The 14,010-nt window shown below is 42.3% G+C and overlaps 2 protein-coding genes and 1 long non-coding RNA gene across 3 annotated transcripts in view; 1 reads left to right on the top strand and 2 right to left on the bottom strand.

Annotated features, from left to right (window-relative positions):
• LOC122767774 (cyclic nucleotide-gated cation channel beta-3-like) overlaps positions 1-3,554 on the bottom strand; it is a gene marked incomplete at its 5' end in the record, with an annotated part of 9,372 nt that extends 5,818 nt beyond the window's left edge. The window contains 7 exons of the mRNA XM_044023248.1: positions 607-671; positions 772-858; positions 1,077-1,127; positions 1,630-1,838; positions 1,913-2,203; positions 2,290-2,447; positions 3,307-3,554. Of these exons, the coding sequence (XP_043879183.1) occupies positions 607-671; positions 772-858; positions 1,077-1,127; positions 1,630-1,838; positions 1,913-2,203; positions 2,290-2,447; positions 3,307-3,554 (1,109 nt within the window). The remainder of the gene's footprint in view (positions 1-606; positions 672-771; positions 859-1,076; positions 1,128-1,629; positions 1,839-1,912; positions 2,204-2,289; positions 2,448-3,306) is intronic.
• LOC122767783 lies at positions 3,555-9,059 on the top strand. Its single transcript, XR_006360245.1, has 4 exons — positions 3,555-3,582; positions 3,743-3,935; positions 8,166-8,208; positions 8,282-9,059. It is a non-coding gene; the product is annotated as an uncharacterized LOC122767783 (long non-coding RNA).
• LOC122767766 (cyclic nucleotide-gated cation channel beta-3-like) lies at positions 6,937-14,010 on the bottom strand. The gene is made up of 14 exons (XM_044023235.1): positions 13,807-14,010; positions 13,185-13,720; positions 12,310-12,360; positions 12,139-12,225; positions 11,976-12,040; positions 11,651-11,773; positions 9,678-9,819; positions 9,233-9,392; positions 9,054-9,151; positions 8,887-8,970; positions 8,257-8,375; positions 7,727-7,879; positions 7,414-7,564; positions 6,937-7,308 (listed from the first exon to the last, which is right to left on the bottom strand). The coding sequence occupies exons 1-14, from the start codon at positions 13,997-13,999 to the stop codon at positions 7,288-7,290; spliced, it is 1,983 nt and encodes a 660-aa protein (XP_043879170.1). The 5' UTR covers positions 14,000-14,010; the 3' UTR covers positions 6,937-7,287.

The following is a 14,010-nucleotide window of genomic DNA, read 5'->3' as shown; positions in this document are numbered from 1 at the left end:
GAACAGCCACAGAAAAAGACACGATTAGATTAGATTAGATATAAAAAACTCATTTTAGTGTCTAAACATGACAGTAAGAAACATGTATCTCGGAGTTATAGATGTATGTTTTTTAAGTAACTATAAAATCCTATTTTATATAACAGTTTTCACTTTTATTCCTAATATCATAACACCATTGTTCCATTTATATATTTATATTCATGTGTGATGCCACTAAAACATGCACATACATGTATTCTATACTAAGCTATGACGTTTAATACCCAACTAATATACAATTAAATTGTTTTCACTTAATCTACTTTGACATTGCTCATTATTTCCTATAGTGTATCATGTTTAAAACTGATTCTTCATTCACCATACTATGACATTTTTATTAACATTTTCACTGTGGAAATAAAGAAAAATGAGCCGCAAAACTGTCAAAGTAGAGCAAGTTAAACAAAAGACAAAGAGACAAAAACACACACGGATCAAACCCTAACCCAAGTCAAATGATAAAGACGTGTACTGGTGCACGCACACAATAACTGCCCCAGTTCAAAGGTTTACCAATAAAAACACAGAATGAATTTTCTCTAATAATCTGCTTGTATTTACCTCCAGATGTAAGCCTTGGCCATGATGCTCTCGAGCCGGTCACTGAACTCGAAAAATGAATCGATCTAAACACACAGAAAAAGTAAAGACTTGTCAAACAAAGGTCATTTATTTTTAGAAACTCGTTTTAAGTTTGGATTATTAGTATAAGTGATGCCCGCCTACCCTGATGAAGCGGTTGAGTCTGTAGAAGGCAGAGAATTGAAAGTGCAGGCAGAGCAGGTCGAATGGGATGATGCTGATTAAATCGATCTACAAGTGATAATGATGTCATAGTTGCAGCGGGTGGCAAAATGAATAGTAATAAGTACATGACTACAGTAATACTATATTTGAGCTATGAAACTATTGTGCAGCATATGAACGAAATATTCAAGTGAAGTACAATTACTTCAAACTAAGTTACTTTTTAACCACTAGTTTTTATGTTATATAATAGTTATTAATAGTTTTTCATTGTTAGTTCTTACCTTAAACCGTTGCGACTTCCGATAGTGTGCCTTTGTCATTCCTCTGTCTTTCTGCAGGTAATGGAATCATTGTGTTAATTATACCAAAGTATTGCTGTGAAAAACATGCAAAAAAAAAAGGGCAGCTAGATTCTATTTCTATGTTGCCCATTTGCCCACTGATGTAGTAGATATTCATAAATGATTGTCCTGACTTACCATGGACGATACATTTAAGTTTAATTTAAGATGGTTTGGTCACGTGTAGAGGAGGAGGAGGGTAAAAGAGGAAGACCACAGAGAAGAGAACAGAAGAGGACACAAGGGATAGGACAAGATGGAGGCAGATGATACGCTGTGGTGCCCCCTGCAGGGAGAAGCAGGGAGAAGAGGGGGAAGTGTATCATGACTGTATGATTTCAAATATCAGTTTTTATTTATTTTCGGTAGTTTATGGTTTCCCTGAGCTTAATGTCTAATGTTTTTGTAGGTGAACACTAGGAAGACAACCACTACCACCACCACCGTCACAGATAAGACAGAGGTCAGTAACAGAAACCAGCTGCAGACTTACGATAATGTCCCCGGCTTTCACAAACTGAAGGCGAGGCTGCCAAATGATGATGTCAATAATATTCACTAAGTCACTCAGGATGTCAAAGAATACCCAGAAGGGGTTGACAGTTGCATTATGGTAAGGGAACGCCAGCCGGGCGGTGCAGAACCAAATGTTGTAGTTGTACGCCACTGCTACCACAGTCAACCAGCCGATGTAGCGACGATCTACAGAGACGGAGAGTATTACACATTTCTGCATCGTCATGTTTTCACGTGCTTTAGTTGAACTCACGTCACACCTGTGAAAGGATCGATGGTGGTTCCCACAACGGAATCCATCATGGTCTCAACTGGCTGGAGGAGGACGTCGAAGCAGGAGCAGTTGAACATCTTTGCTTTCCTCCTGGCCTCCTCCGCCAGCCTCTCCTCCTCTGCTTTCTTCTCAGCCTCCAGCCTTTTCTCCTCGTCCTTCTTCTTCTTCTCCTCTGCCTTTCGAGCCGCCTCTTCTGCCTTCTTTTTGTCCGCTTCTTCCTTTGCGATGCGCTCCTCCTCCTTGAGTCTCAAGTAGTCGTCCTTCTTCAGAATAGGTGCTAGGGGCAAAGGGGACAGTGATTGTGACTAACAGTGTCTACTTTATCTGTAGACCCTGTGCAGTTTGGACAGTGTCTGTACTCACTAACGGGCGGGGTGATTTCTGGAGAAGTGGCGTAAGGATCTGTGACTTTCTCTCTGACCATCGCTGTCCGATCTCTTAAAGTTTTGATCACATTTCTAAGTGTGTCATCTGTGAAGCGGGAGTAGACGACAGGAGGAGGAGGAGGAGGGGCCTTTTCTCTTAAAATGGAGAAGATATACAAATATTGTTACTATTAATCTGCTGAATAGTGGCTCAACGTTTCTACACAGGTCTTTTATCAACCTTTGTACAGGAGATTACAGGATGTTCAAGACATACAATTCATGTTCTTCTTGAAAAAGGAAAGGAAATGATAAAAAATAGCATTATGACCACCTGCCTAATATTGCTGCCAAAAACAGCCCTGAGCCTTCGAAGCATTGACTCCACTAGACCCCTGAAGGTTTGTTGTTGTTTGTGGGGTCTCCATGGATCGGACGTGGTTGTCCCGAACATCTCACAGATGCTCGATTGGATTTAAATCTGGGAATTTCAACACCTCAAGCTCGTTGTTGTGCTCCTCAACCATTTTTGCTTTGTGGCATGGCACATTATCTTGCTGAAAGAGGCTACAGCCAAGGGTCTGCAACAATGCTTAGATAGGTGGTTTGTGTCAAAGTGACATCCACATGGATGGCAGGACCCAATGTTTTCCCAGCAGAACATTGCCCAAAGCATCACTGCCTCTGCCTTCTTCCCATAATGCATCCTGGTGCCATGTGTTCCCCCAGGTAAGCAACAGACTTGTGATGGAAAAGAAAACACGATTCATCAGACCAGGCCACCTTCTTCCTTTGCTCCGTGGTCCGGTCATTAAAGACCAAAATAGTCTTCAATAAATTCTTCTCCCTGATCAGTCGCAAACATCACTAAGCTCCTAAGCTCCACCTACCTGCCTACGGCTAACTCCTGAAAATAACTATGACCTGGATGACTGCGAACTTTCACAGGAGCTAAAATATGTCAGAATGGATACTGTGTAAAAAGTCAATGGCTATATTCCAAAACTAATCTTACCCATCATCCCCTTCTGGATTCGCTGGATCAACGGGAGCTGCAGCTGGAGCAGGAGCAGCAGCTGGGGCAGAAGCAGCAGCTGGAGCAGGAGCAGCAGCTGGACCAGGAGCAGCAGCTGGACCAGGAGCAGCAGCTGGGGCAGGAGCAGCAGCTGGGGCAGGAGCTGCAGCTGGAGCAGGAGCAGCAGCTGGACCAGGAGCAGCAGCTGGAGCAGGAGCAGCAGCTGGGGCAGGAGCAGCAGCTGGAGCAGGAGCAGCAGCAGCTGGAGCAGGAGCTGTAAGTAAATGAAAACAATTCACGTCACCATTTTTCAGCTGCCTTTTTAGTTAAAGGTGCACTTTAGTCAAGGTGGGCGGAGATATTTCAATAAATGGAGAGCTGTTGAGCTGTGTCTGAATAATTACATCAATGTGATTTCTATTTTTTTCTTCCACAGATGGTTTGGGATAGCCCCAAACTTCACATGTATTGGGTTATACCTGAGATCGGGCCACAACTACAACTTGTCCTCCCGTCCTCTGTGGGCGAAGAGTACAAAGTCACCAAATGCAGACTCTCAAGATCCACTCATTAGAGAAGCAGGAATAACAACAAGATCTGGACAGAGCACCAGCACTGCAGTAAGACAGGTAGGAGGTGCTCTTAAAACCAGAAACATTAGTGCAAATCCTTGCAAGACCTGTGTGCGTGACTCATTTTCAGAAGTGGTCAAAGTCCAACTCTAGGGAGCAATTGTAAATGGTCTCAATGACCACTCGTGATCCTGGAAGAAGAGAGCAAAGGAGCTCAAGGCTCCTGGACAAGGTAGGTAAGAGAGAGATCACATGGGCTGTTCTGTGGAGGCTGGAACCTTTTCGAATTTTCAAACGTCACATGTGGGGAGTGAGGGAGGAAAAACAGAACCATCACCTCCACAAAAGAGAGACGGAGAGTCGAGCGAAGCATTCTGCAAACAAGCCAGGAGTAGGAGATGAGAGTTGACTTAGGCAGAAGACAGGACGTTTCCAGAAGCAATACACAACCCTGAAACCAGATGTGCTGATTTGGTCTCCAGGAGGAAAGACAATCATTTTAATAACAGCCCATGGGAGGACGGCTTGGAAGCAGCAGCAGAGAGAGAAGTCCAATTACACTCAACTGGTCCAAGTCAGCCGGGAGAAGGGGTGGACACAGTGGAAGTGGGCTGGCGTGGATTCCCAGCCCAATCCTGACAAAAGTAGGAGTGAGTGAGTGACCGCAAGAGGAGAACAGCTGCCAAAATGTCTTGAAGAAGCGGCAGAAAGAGCCTCTTGTTGGCCGTGGCGTAAGAGAGAGAGAGGATATAAGCTGGAAGCCCGGAGGAGCGAGGCAGGTGTGGGGGGGTGTTGTGGTCGTGGTCTGTGACGGTTGGACGCCATCTGCTGTTTCTCCTCCAGGTCAAGGCTACATCCACGCAGCATCACTGGTGTAATGAAACCTGTGGTGAACGGTTTCTTTTTGCTCCATAAAGAAAATACAAAGTGTTCTGTATATTAGTGACCACCATCATTCACTAAGATCTGTGACAGATGATGTACCTTCACAGGTCCAATTAACAAGCTGCCCACCTTTAAAATTTAAACACTATAGCATTAAGAATGTGCACGTAACTATGTGATGTGGCTGCGTCTGCAGATTACATTATCGTCGATATTGAAATCACCTGGCTTTTGCTCCTCCTCCTTCTTTGCTTCTTCTTTTTCGTCCTCCTTCTTTGGTGGTTCTCCCTCATCTTTCTTTTCAGGAGGCTTTTCTCCCTGTGAAAACGCAATAGTGATAAAAGTAGAAAAAGCTGGATCAGGTGAATGCTGTGAACTACAAATCCAAAGAGATGCTCAAGCACCAGATAATAAAAGGCCCAGACTCTTTCTGCCTAATTAATTATTGGGTAATATCGTGTCGTTATCAGCCTCATCCAGCTCCACCCCTCCTTGCTAAAGCTTCAACTTCAAATCAGTGCCAAGCTGCTTTTACTGATCTCAGTCACCTTAGTTTACCTTATATAACCCACGTGAGCCCATGATGAGTGTGTGTGTGTGAAAGAGCTGAAATCTTCTAGCAAGTCATTTCAGTTTTCATTTCAAATAGCTTTAACAAAAACCAAAAACCTATACGATTGCATTTTTACACATCACCAGTTATACATTGCATTATACTTATATTACACATTATACTTTTGTTTACAGTGAGTGTGTGGAACAACCCAGAGGCCCCTCCCGCCTTTGATCGACTATTGCAAATATTTAATTATTATTCTGCAATCTTCATAATTCTATTGGATTCACTTCTTTGTGGGCTGTTGTCTGAGTGTTACATTTTTAAGGGCTTTACCACACATCTAATTTATTGGGGGTGATTACTGATTATGAATGAGTTTGGAATTAACATATGAACAATATAAAATTGAGATTTTTCAAAGACACAAGCAAAATAAGCAAACGTATATAAACTCTATATTGTTCTCTTGTGCTTTCATAAATGTGTTGGTTTGGGTAAATATAGATTAAACAAACACAAATCAAAGTTTCTGTGCTTTAAAAGGGAAACAAAAAACCTTTAAAACCTTTTAAAAATGTTATATTTTTATATTTTTGCCAATAGTATATTGGCAAAAATGTGTCTGAATTCATAAAAATGATGTTTTCCATTTATAAATTTCTAATTGTACTTGATTGTCTAATTGTGGAAATTAGTTTTCAATGTCAGTACATTGATCAGCAGGAACACTGAAACTATGTTTTACCGTGTTTTAATGTTGAGTATTTTTGACTCATGGAACATAATCGAACATAATCTTAATAGATGGTTCAGAAACAGGATCCGTCATCACATTCAACGGTGCTGAACGGTGTATATTTCATATACTATATTAGAAAGAGAGCAGAGTTTACCTTTGCTGGAGGATTTGAGGCAGGAGGAGGAGGAGAAGGAGGAGGTGCTGGAGCCCCCATAATATTTTTCAACCTGCTGAACATGGTGGGCTTCTGTGTGCGTTACGGTAAAAAGTCCTGCCGCTGCATCCACTTATCCTTCCGTAGACTTGAATCCTAAAATCCTTGTTGTCCAGTGCTCATCTTACTGTACATCCCAACACCAGACTGAGGCAGTTGAATTGATTAGACTCATTAATCCCCCCCGAGCACCTGCTGCAAGAAAATCCTTCAATCAACACCAGGTCAGCTGTCAATCACCACAGCTGACTCAAGTCCAGACCATGAGGGAACACAAGAATACAAGTGGGCAGTCAAGTGATCAAATTAATTACTCCTCATTATTAAAAATTAATTACACCTCCTTATTAAAAATTAATTACTCCTCCTTATTCAAACTTTAATAATCTTTTTGAAAAGGAAAAAACACTTCCACATTTAAGGTTCCACTATATTTAAAGATAGAATAAGCAGTGAATATGGTCGTGAAGGTTGATCATAGGCGTACAGTAGTAGACTGTGCTGAGGTTATTTCAGTGCAGACTTCACAAACACAGAGAACACTCAGTTAATTAGTCCTCACCATGTCTTTGACCAGCTAACGGGATTAGCATGGCTCTCTCTCTAACTCTGTCAATGCAGTGCAGACACACACACACACACACACACAACAAGTAACAAGTCTGTTGACAATCATTTATTTAAGCAGATACAGTCCGAGATTTCACTGAACATTGAATAAAGCCAATAAAAGCAGATATGATAAAATAATATATAATAAGCAGCAGTATTAACAAGGGGAACAACTGATTCAAAACATGTGTTAAAAGGTAGTTTTAACAATCAGTTTATTTACACACAGTTCCGTCGTATTTTGTGTGAATTTAAAGGATTATAAGCAATGACAGGAGCAATCGTCTTAAACAATATGCCAAAAAAAACACTTGGTGCAAAGAGCAAAGAGATGTCATGATGAAAATGAAGCTGTACACTCCCAAAAAGGAGCAAATAAGGAGATGAAATGGGTGCGTTTTCACTGGCCACCAGCAGCACTCTGAAACACAAAGGGACAGATAAATCATTTGTTAAGTTGAACTTTTACAGGAATATGTAGAAGTAAATAAATAAAAAAATAAATAGACAGCAAAGTGCCCGTTACCTTTAATCTGTCGATGACATTTCTGTTCAGCGTTCCTCCAAAAGCGCGTAACAGTTTGGGCGTCGCTGGTTTGGGTCCAAACAGAGCCAGACCTTTCTTCTTGTCCTCCTCTGCCTTCGCTGCTGCCGGACCCTTGGCCTTCATAAGTTTCCTACACACACACACACACGAATAGTAAACCGTTGTGAAGAAATAGAGGAAGGAAATGCTATATTTGAAATGCCATTGGGATTATAGAGCAAACAGACACCTGCTTGAAAGGATCTGAAAGCTCAATAACTGGAAAGACTGATTATAAAAGATTCCGACGCACCTTCCCTTCCTGGCCAGCACTTTCTGAGACTCGGGGTAGTGGACGAGGATGTCAAACAGGTCCTTCTTCTCCAGGACAAAGAGGTTGGCGAAGCCGTATGCTTTGACATTAGCTGTGCGTCTGTTTCCTCCATCTTTGGACGACTGCAACAGGCTGAGAGACAAAAAGATTTATAATCACTGAATATTCCTTTAGGTCAGGCGGCCCACCACTTATTACTCGTTATTATTCACTTACCTTCATTTTTTATATTAACACATTTAATTTGCATCATGAATATGTTATTATTGTGAGTTGTATATAATTCCATATCAACCCATGCACTTTTAATTAGAATTTCTGGAAAATATCAGCATGAATGTCTTTATTGTGATATCATGATGGAGTATAGTGTTATAATTTTGAACTCATATTGTTCTTTTCACACTTTTCTCCTTAGACCGGCTCCCTCTGGTCATTTGAGGTTGACGCCTCTGCTTTAGGTGTGTAAATGAATGCATTACATTGACAGTGACATAGCCTCATCTCACCTGATTTCTCCAAACACACATCCAGCCTTCAGTGTGACAAACACGATGCTGTTGTCAGGTCCTCCCACCACCTGCACCGCTCCACTTTTGATGACGTACATCTCTTTACCGATGTCGCCCTGCACAGGCAGAAGTAAAAGTTTGGAAAAGATCTTAATGCCAGTAAGTCTGCAATTCATAGATTTAGCCGATTTTTGTTGTTGATGTTATTGTTCTGCTTCTGTCTCATCAGTTTTTTTGTGGAGTGCAGTTTCTGTGCATCCTTCATTTGACCAGACCTGAGATGATATACTACCAGCAGCGTGGGGCTGCTTAAGCCATCAAACTGCTGAATGACTGGGGTTTGTTGAGCAGGAGAATTCAGGTCTGAAACGTTGTGTGTGGTGGCTTCATGTTTTCATTCATACTCTTGAGTGCAGCTCATATCTAAATCTTTATGTTGTGTGGGAAGGTTCTCAATCATAATCATCTTCAGGACTTGGCTGAAGGCAATTTGACTCCTTATAATTATATATAATAGACATTTGACACACCACAAGGTTCTGAATCTTCTCTGTGGATCCCAAACCAGGTTCTTTAACAGTGACTTTTCCATACACTTTTAACCCCAGTTGTGTCTATCGAGCTCACTTTTTTGACGACAAAGTCTCCAGGTAGATAGATGATGGACTTGAGCCTCAGAAGCATGTCCACCAACATCTGCTGGTCACAACCCTGAGGAAAAAAACCACACAGGAATGAATCTGAGTTTGCCTGTTTTTACAGTGCCTCTGGTGTCTCTTGTCACGAGGCTGCACCTTGAAGAGATCAATCTTCTGGAAGGTCGCTAGATTGATGTCCACGGCGATGGCGGTTTTCATCACCAGAGGCATCTTGTCCAGCAGGTCCGACTCGTCTAAAGGCATTGAGGTGAAACAGAGAGACCAACTGTTAACTAGAGGAACTGAGCCGAGGATTTTATCCAAAGTCTACTCACCCAGCATGCCCTGAGCGTCCCAGGTGTACGTGTACCAGGTGCGGACTCTGTTCTGCACCAGAGAGGGGATGCGGTTGGTCACCATGTAGGACACCGTGCTGTCCATAGAAGCTCTGAAGTACGTCTGTCCTGCTGTGGCTGCACCGATGACGTCTCTCATCTGAGACCAGAAGGTGGAAGGATGTTAGTTAGACAGGAGAATGTATGAATGAATGAATGACTATTCATGAATGACAACAACAGACGATGGTAGTGGTACGACTAAAGATTGTCAGTGTGGTTTCTAACACGACTGGTTTCTTTCATCTATGCACACGTCTACGTCACCATAGAACTGACAAAAGTAGAAGAGGAGACGACGACGACTGTGACTCAGAGTTGCTGGTTTCTAACAAGGAATTCCAGACGGACGCATGCTACGGACACCAACGTGTCCCCGCGTTACCTGTCCGATCAGACTGGAGAACACAAAGACGCCCGTGAAAAAGTTAGTCATCTGAAAGGAAATCTCGAAGACGGTGTGGGGTTCGCTAAGACCCCCGATGTTGATCAGACTGCGGACGGCGTGGTAGTAACACCGCAGGTACCTGTGGAGAGGACGGGGAGGGGGAGTTAGAGGGGCCGAGAGTGTGTGCTCGGTGTCACTGGACTGATGGGGAAAAAAGTCTCAGCTCTCCCAGTTTTCAGTTGAATGCCCTGAAGGTCTCTGCTGCAAGGAAGTATGACAAGTGAATGAACCATGTAACAAAAAAGGGTTTTCATTGATTCATGTTCACTGAGATTTGTTTCATTTTCATTTCACTTTTGGTTAAAATGAATAATCTTCACCTTTGTAATGATAGTAAGTAGTTGAGGCTAAGTAGTTTTCACATAACCCAATAAACACTTCAGTTGCTTAAGACTCTTGATACGACAAAAAACAAATCCAGTCATTGTTAAAAATGAATGGGATTACAATATAATTACAAAGACAACTACCTGGCCGAGAATGACGGACATAAAGAATGCCCCAAAAAGGTAGTTCGTCATCTGAAAGATCTGCCCGAACATGGTTTCTGGAAATGGCAGCTCAGCGATCATCAGCAGGGATTTCTCCGCATAGAAGAAGCAGCTGAGGTAACTGCGGCAGCAGCAAACACGGAACATATACATATATATACAGTATATATATATATATATACAAATATATACAAACAAAACTGCAGCTTTGTCTCATCTTATGTTGCATGAAAGTTAACCAAATGAAAAATAAAAAAGGATAAGGATCATTAAAAATGACTCTTACTAAATGACTTGATGAAAAAGAAAATGTTTTTGTTTGTATTAATTCATTAATAACCAACTAATAGTAAATTATTATTCACACCACCTCACATATATGCTGAAACCATTTCAATTTACATTATTGATCTGTGAGAGACAGAAATTATGGGCAAACCTGGACATAATTTGATGATGTACATTATTAACAAACTCTCCATCTGTCACCAATTTGAATTTAAATTTCATTCAAAGGCGCAGAGTGTAAAATATAGACCTCACCTCACCCTTCCTTTCCAAGTGTGTCGTGGCGCTTTTCCACTACCCAGTTCCAGCCCGGCTCGACTCAGCATGACTTTTCTTTTTTGCTTTTCCATTAGGGTTAGTACCTGGTAGCTAGTACTTTTTTTTTTTAGTACCTGCTCTGACGAGGTTCCAAGCGAGCTAAGCCGATACTAAAGGTGACGTTGACAGACTGTCGGCCACTTGAAGAGTCATGAGCGTGACGTCCGACACAGGAATCAAACCGAACAACGCCGAACTGTAGATCAGTTAAAAAGACTTAAAAATCCTGACGACATGCGTTAATCTCCAACATTTAGTAAGGAAATTTCTAAATTCTCAATATTTAACAAAGCGGCGATCGCGAGCAACACGTTCCGCCGCATTTCACGTCAGTGACTGTGTCAGACCGAGTCCGGTCATGCAGGAAGTACTGAACAAATCTTTTTAATTTGACTGAGTCTAATGATTCAGTGCATCAAAAAGAGCTGCTTTACAAGTCACTCGTTTGTGTGGCAGTTTCAGAACTGTGTACAGACGAGCCGTGCCATGCCGTGCCGGTACTGTATGGTGGAAAAGCGCCATTAGTGATACATAGGAGAACCTTAACCTCAAAACCTAAAAAAAAAAATTAAAATAAAAGGCTAAATCTGGCAATTGCACAATAAAAAAAAAAAATCTAGAACTATTTTATTTCAAAATATTACACATTGGTAGTTTACCAATATTGAACTTAGTCTGCAGTTCACTGTTTAAAGTAAACAGACCAATGACACTTTGCTTTGTCAGTGACATTGTGGTAAATTAACAAATGACAGCAACAAGGTCATTTCATAAACGTGAGATGTGCAGAAACGTTAGAGACACTGTACTCACGCGCTGCCACGGCCTGAGTAGACCCACTTGGTTTTGCCGATGCCCTGATACTCTGAAGCCACGTAGTAGAGGCAGGCGTTGATGTGGAGCATGAAGAGGAGATAACCGATGGTGCGAATCACTCTGACAGAGGAGGGAAGATGTCACTGTGCAGTTCTGTCTGCTCTACTCTTTGCTCCTAGTGGCTCCTTCATTGCCATGATGATGCCATAATGTTTTATTACTCCAGTTTTTACTGGAACACCAGAAATAGTCCCATCCTTTCACTATAACCAATCACAACCAACAATGGCTTTATAATAACGGACTCATCCATGTGTCTCACCTCCAGATGTAGGCTTTGGCCATGATGCTCTCCAGACGATCGCTGAACTCAAAAAATGTATCAGCCTTGACCGGAGCGATGAGAAAATCAGGAAAAGCAACAAGTGTCATCAGTTTCTTACGAGTTGGGATTAAAATCTGTCAAAACACGTCAATGAATTCACCTTCAGCAGACGATTGAATCTGAAAATGGATTTGAATCCAAATTGCAAGTAGAGCAGGTCAAAAGGAATGAGTGACATCATGTCAATCTGTGGACATGAAGAGACAGGATATGAGGTCACAGAGATGAGCTCAACTCAAGTCCAGCAGTGGTCAAACTCAACTTACAGTACCTTAAATCTCTGGGAATCCCTGTAGTTGCTCTTTGTCATCACTCTGTCTTTCTGAAAAGAGTCAAAACACGTCATCATTATTAATACAACCATAACTTAATAACCAGTGAATACTTTGCTATAAAAACGAGTAAAGACAAATTAATCTGCAAAGTGTTTTGACAATTAATGAAACAATTAGACTGTAATTTATATTTTGGTTTTTACCAAACCATATTTGAATGTGTTAATTATTCTTATCTAGCTCTTTGAATACTTTTATTTAGTATATTTGTTTTGTGACCTTCTTAACAATTTGCTTAATCAACCTTTTTTCATTTATTGATTTATTTATTATTAATATTGTCTCTTTTTGTTGCTTTAAAATGTCCCTGCACAGTGACTTTAATCGACCTAGATTGTTGTGCATTGGAATTAGATCGTTAGTTTGTATATACAAATTTTTTTTGGTTGTAAATTTGAAGGCATTTAGTTATTTATGGAGAACCAAGAAAGGGTAGGGATAGTCTGTGAAGGCTCGCTGGAAGTGACTGGGAGGCAGAGAGGAAACTCATGCCTATGAGTGGTAAAATCCACTCAACATTGGGATTATCATCTGCTGGAACTCTGCAGCTGCTCTGGTGGCATTGAAGGACGGGTGCAAAGCAAGGGCCGGGGCTGACTTGGTCGTTGAAATCCCATGTTGCTTATTCAGGGTTGAGAAAATGGGCCGTGATGTAATATTTTTGTGGGTCTCTGGACACTGTTGAAAGAAATAACTGCTTATAGAAGCACTGGCCAGGGAAACGATGGATTTGTGTCAGAGGCACTGTCACTGTCGCTAACCACTACACCACCTTGTGACCCACTCTGTGATCATCACGAATCAGACTCACTATGATGTCTCCTCCTTTGACAAACTGTTTGCGGGCCTGGAAGATGATGGAGTCGATGAGGTAGACGAGGTCAGCGAGCAGGTCCACTATGAACCAGTATGGGATGGCGTTGGCGGTGTGGTACGGGAAACACAGGCGCGCCGTCATGAACCAGGTGTTGTAGTTGAACGCCAGAGTGACCAAGCTCAGCCAGGCGATGTAGCGTCGGTCAGTGAAAGGGTCGATGGTCTGCCCCAGCAAAGAGTCCACGCTGTCCTCGATTGGCTTCAGCACCATGTCCACAGAAAACCAGGCAGCTTTAATAATCCTCGTCTTCACGTCCAGGTGGACTTTCTCTTCTGCTTTCCTTTTCTCCTCCTCCTCCATCTTCTTCTTCTCCTCGTCCTCCTTCTTCTTCTGCTCGTTCTCCCTCTTCTTCTTCTCCTGCTCCTCTTTCTTCTTCTGCTCGGCCTCCTCCTTCTTTATCCGCTCCTCCTCTGCCTGCCTCTTCCTCTCCTCGACGACCTTTGTGTAGTTGTCTCTGCGTAGCAGAGGTGCTGAAAGGACAGCGTCAAGACTTAAGTCGAGCCCAAGGAACACGCATGTGTGATTGTTGCCGAGGCGACGTGGCCTTCGTACTCACTGACAGGAGGGCTGATCTCGGGGGAAGACGCGTACGGATCCACCACTTTCTCCTTGTAGAGCTCCCTCCTCTCTCTCATGCGTCGGCCGATGGCTCTGAGCTGCTCATCCGAGTACTTGTTGATGATGATGGGTGGTGGAGGAGGAGGAGGAGGAGGAGGGGCCGCATCCTCTCTGAAGATGGCAAATAGCATTAATTCACAAA

Source organism: Solea senegalensis, linkage group LG1 (assembly GCF_019176455.1).
Source record: "Solea senegalensis isolate Sse05_10M linkage group LG1, IFAPA_SoseM_1, whole genome shotgun sequence".
Classification (NCBI taxonomy): Eukaryota; Metazoa; Chordata; class Actinopteri; order Pleuronectiformes; family Soleidae; genus Solea; species Solea senegalensis.
This window is presented reverse-complemented; position numbering and strand designations above follow the sequence as displayed.

Coding starts and splice junctions, on each gene's coding strand:
- LOC122767766 (XM_044023235.1), bottom strand. CDS start 13,999: ATGCTATTTGCCATCTTCAGAGAGGATGCGGCCCCTCCTCCTCCTCCT. Junction 12,226..12,309: donor GGGATTCCCAGAGATTTAAG/GTACTGTAAGTT, acceptor TCATGTCCACAG/ATTGACATGATGTCACTCAT. Junction 7,565..7,726: donor GTGCTGGCCAGGAAGGGAAG/GTGCGTCGGAAT, acceptor GTGTGTGTGTAG/GAAACTTATGAAGGCCAAGG.